This window comes from Ambystoma mexicanum, chromosome 7q (assembly GCF_040938575.1).
Source record: "Ambystoma mexicanum isolate Mex_15411 chromosome 7q, UKY_AmexF1_1, whole genome shotgun sequence".
Classification (NCBI taxonomy): domain Eukaryota; kingdom Metazoa; phylum Chordata; class Amphibia; order Caudata; family Ambystomatidae; genus Ambystoma; species Ambystoma mexicanum.
In genome coordinates, this window is record NC_090941.1 from 1004869100 (window position 1) to 1004873497 (window position 4398).

The following is a 4398-nucleotide window of genomic DNA, read 5'->3' on the forward strand; positions in this document are numbered from 1 at the left end:
AAAGGATATTGCCCAGTGCACAAAAGTACCTTCCCTTACTGAGGTGGTTGAAGTGGTGCAACTTTGATATAAATACGCCTTTCATTGAATCATCGACAATACCAAAAAAGGGCAAAAATTGATCAATTCACCAGGGCGGAGAAAAACCCCTAGCTCCCGTACCAACTGGCTGGCCCCTCTAAGCTGGAAGTATCTACCCTTAATCAAACATGACTGTACTTAAGAACAGCATGGATAACCTTGGTGCGAAAATGTGTCTTTTCCCAGACTTCAGTACGCAAGTGCAGGAACAGAGAAAAACCTTCCAAGCCGTGAAGAACATCCTCAGGAGACAGGAGGTCAGATATTTAATGTTATTCCCAGTCAAACTTTGGGTGGTTCATGATGGCAAGACAGTATTTTCACTTCTCCACGGAACACTTTCCTTGGAATAGCCCAAAATTGCCGAAAATAAATTACCGACCCCACCAAAAGACCTAAAACACATACCACAAAAGGTTTGAACTACCAAAAGTTCAAACTTTTTGTTGTATGTGTTTAGGTCTTTCGTTGGGGGTCGGTCAAAAAAATTAAATAATAAAAATGCTGCAGGGGTGTTCCCGTAATACCCTGTTCACCATACTATACAGTATAGTGTGCGGGGGTTGCGGGGACACCCCTGCAGCTGACCCTACTAAAAGTAAAAAACAAAAAAACAAAGAAAAGGACTCTGCAGCGCCGGTTCCCGATCACACAAGTGAAAGGGAACCGGCGCCGCAGGGACACTGCGCGTTGTGATGAAAGGTAAGTAGGGGGTGGGGGTGTGTTGGGGGTGTGGGTGGGAATGTGTGATGGTATGGATCTGGGGTTGTTTTTGAATGGATGTCCGCATGGGAAATGTACAAACATTTTTGTATTGCGTGCATTTCCCATGCAGACATTTCTGTTGCGGGTAATTGAGCCATGGAAAAATCACACTGATCCCTTTCCTTTAGGTCTCCTGGACGTTGGCTTCACTAACGGCCTTGTGCATCAAGGGAATGTTGTGTCTTAGTATTTGTGGTAATGCAAATGTGCTATGTTGAGCCTTGCGCCACAGGGAGACCATGCAGCTGCCGACAGCACCTCGTTCCTGTAGTTAGTGCAGGTTGACTTGGTTTGTTGTATGGGGTTGTTGTGGCGGGTGTTGGTGGAGGTTGGGGTTTCAGTGCCGTTATGTTTATGTTTCTGGCATGGGTGGGGGGTGTTTGTTGGGGTGGGGGATATTTATGAATGGCAGTACAGAACTTTGTGCACCATTCCTGTGTGGGCATAAACTACCTCTCGGCTGGGGCAAGGGCAGCGGCTGGTGGATGGCAGCCCATACGGCTCCCCCGCCATGAGAGCAAGGCAGGCCCAAAGAGATGATGGTAATGGGTAGACAGACCAAGCGGCCCATTACAGTAATGACTTGGCATATTAGGGGTTTTACTTATCGCAAAAAGGTCAGATTGATTACAAACTACGCTAAGAATCAGCATGTAAACATACTATGTTTGCAAGAGACTCATCTGACCAAGGATGGTAGACTCCCTAGTGTTACCGGGTGGGGGAGACATAGGTATGGTTATTAATTCTCCACTCACTCAAGTGGGGAAGACACTTATATACACCGGTCTCTAGATTTTCGATTACAGGCCCTGATTGGGGATAATGAGGGGTGATATTTGATCCTGGTGGGGGAATGTGAAGGTCAACACGTATTGCTTATAAATATATCTGCTCCAAACGTTGACGATCCAGAGTTCTTTCATGCTTGTGCCAATCACCTGCATCAGTTCCCTAACAACAAGTTAATTTGAGCGGGAGACTTTAATGTGGCGGTATCCCTGGATCTGGATAGCTCTTCCACGCACACATCGTGCTTCCAAAGCTTCTGCTAAGTGGGCCACTATAGCTGAATACCACGAATTGCATGATGCATGATATGATATAATATGGCATTCATAACGTGCCTGTGCACAAGTGTTTTTAGGTGTGACAAGCCAAGGAGGGGGAAACACAGAGAGGACAAAACAACAATCTTAAGAGGCCTTGTGTCATTCAGATTGTGCAAGCAATGGCGCTGTATGAACTCCACCAACCGGCAGTAAACTTTGCATTAAAGCATTCACAGTAGCTCCTCCAGGATATATGGTCTCAGCGAGCATTGCCAGGACAATCACAGATGCTGCGATACTGCCCCAGACACTGTCTGACCACTCCCCTGTGGTAGTATCCTTGCGTTGGTGGTTTAAAGCACGTGCCCTCGAGGATGCTGTCTTACAGGATGACCTTGCTCAGGATATACGTACCTTCTTTCTGTCTAATGTCGGTTCCGTCCTGGACTGTGCCATTCTGTGGGAAGCCTTTAAGGTATATTTAAGGGGGGTGTTGTATCTCCAGGGAAGGAGGGTAACAAAAATCGATTCGTAGGTCGATAGTGCAGTTGGAGGAAGAAATTAAGGCCTGGAAACACAGCAGGGGAGGAATGACAACCTTGCTATCAGTGTCCAACTCCAGGGTAAGAGGGAGGGCATGGTGCTTCTGGCAGACAGAGAGGAGATGTTCCTCAGAGATCCTCTGAAAGCTGCATCTTATTTCGACACTAGCCTAAGCCATAAGACGTGAACATTCACAGGGAACCATACTAGAGGTCGCAACATCCACCTGGCAACTCACTAGGGATCTCAAGGGGATTAATGATACCATCCACAAATTCCATGACCATCTATATACATCTCATGCAATACTTGGATAGGGTGGCTCTGGGCTGGTTAGAACCAGACCAAGGGGGTGGACTAAATGAACCGTTCTCTGATGAAGAAATTCAGGGGTGATATCATCACTTTCCAATGGTAAGGCTCCCGGAAAAGACAGGATCACTGGCAAGTTTTATAAGGAGTATGTGGATCTCGTTATACCTCATCTGCGTGGTATGTATGAGCCAGCCATGGCAGCTAGTTCCCTGCCTGAGTCGCAGAGAACTACGGTTGTGACAGTGCTTTTGAAACCTGATAAAAGCACAGTACCAGCCTTACAAAGCTTAATATCATGATATAAGACTAATTTTCCTCTTGAATGCCTCCTTGATGTCTTTGTTTCTGAGGGTATATATCATAGGGTTGAGAGCGGGTGTAAGTACAGAATAAATTATAGCTACAAGCGAGTCCACATCAGAAACATAGGTAGCAGTAGGACGTATGTACATGAAAATGATTGGCAAATAAAACAGGTTGACCACAATTAAGTGGGAAGTACAGGTTGAAAATGTTTTCCTTCTTCCTCCTTTTGAACTAATTTTCATGACAGACACAATTATTTTTATGTACGAAAAAAGAACTAGAGAAAAATTAGACATTATGACAAAAAAGCTAATAGAGGATCCTATGGCAACTTTGAGGGAGGTGTTGGTGCAGGCCAGTTGGAGAAGAGGTGGGTGGTCGCAGTAGTAATGGTGAATTACATTGGATCCACAGAAGGGGAGTCGTGAGGCTAAAACTGTCTGTATCAGTGGACTGAGGAACCCTGCAGTCCAGGCAGCCACAGCAAGTTGAATGCAATGTTTTCTTGTCATGTTTGTTGTATAGCAGAGAGGTTGGCATATGGCATAATAATGATCAAAGGACATCACGGTCAACAGGAAGCATTCTGTAGCAGCCAGAGAGAGAAACACATACACCTGAAAGAGACATCCGCTAAATGAAATAGCGCTGTTCTTCATCAGAAACTTGGCCAGCATTTTTGGAATAGTCACCGTGATGTAGCTGAGATCCAGGAAGGAGAGGTGACTGACAAAGAAGTACATGGGGGTATGAAGCTTTTGATCAAAGTTTGTAAGTAGAAATACAATCCCATTACCTGTGAGGGTGAGGAGGTAGATGATGAGGAAGACCCAAAAGAGCAGTGTATGGAAGTGCAGCAGATTTGGAAATCCATATATGATGAAGCCATTGGCTGAACTGTTGGACTTGTCTGATGCCCTCTCATCCATGGATGCCTGTGGTTGGTAACTGAGAAAGTTCTGTGATGGTCTCCAACTCAGAGAAAACATGTGACACCTGTAACAAGAAACAAATTCAAGTTTCTTAATAGCAGGGTTTGCTCGTCAGAGTTTGTGCATGTGCTCAAATGTTGGTAAACAGAAATGTCATGTGCATGCCTCTAGGGGGGGTGTTGCAGGCATAGGCATCTAAGAATCATTTGAACATTTTAGGAAAGCTACTAACTGCATGCAATCTTCAGGCTTTGCTTATCCGGGTACCTGTATCCTCCCTTTTCCTTGGGAAAGACATAGGATAACTTAAATGGTGCAACTTTTATTTTTAGGGCATTTGCTCCTCTGTGTTCCTCAGAGGTGCTGGTGCAATCTCATGTTAAAAGTCTGATCTTTGTGCCTCT

At 45.2% G+C, this 4398-nt stretch overlaps 1 protein-coding gene across 1 annotated transcript; it reads right to left on the reverse strand.

The window, feature by feature from the left end:
* Positions 1–3049: 3049 nt before the first annotated feature.
* On the reverse strand, positions 3050–3991 carry LOC138528099 (olfactory receptor 6N1-like). The gene has a single exon (XM_069639550.1). It carries the CDS (start codon positions 3989–3991, stop codon positions 3050–3052), a length of 942 nt encoding a protein of 313 aa, XP_069495651.1.
* Positions 3992–4398: the final 407 nt, after the last annotated feature.

Coding starts and splice junctions, on each gene's coding strand:
- LOC138528099 (XM_069639550.1), bottom strand. CDS start 3,991: ATGGATGAGAGGGCATCAGACAAGTCCAACAGTTCAGCCAATGGCTTC.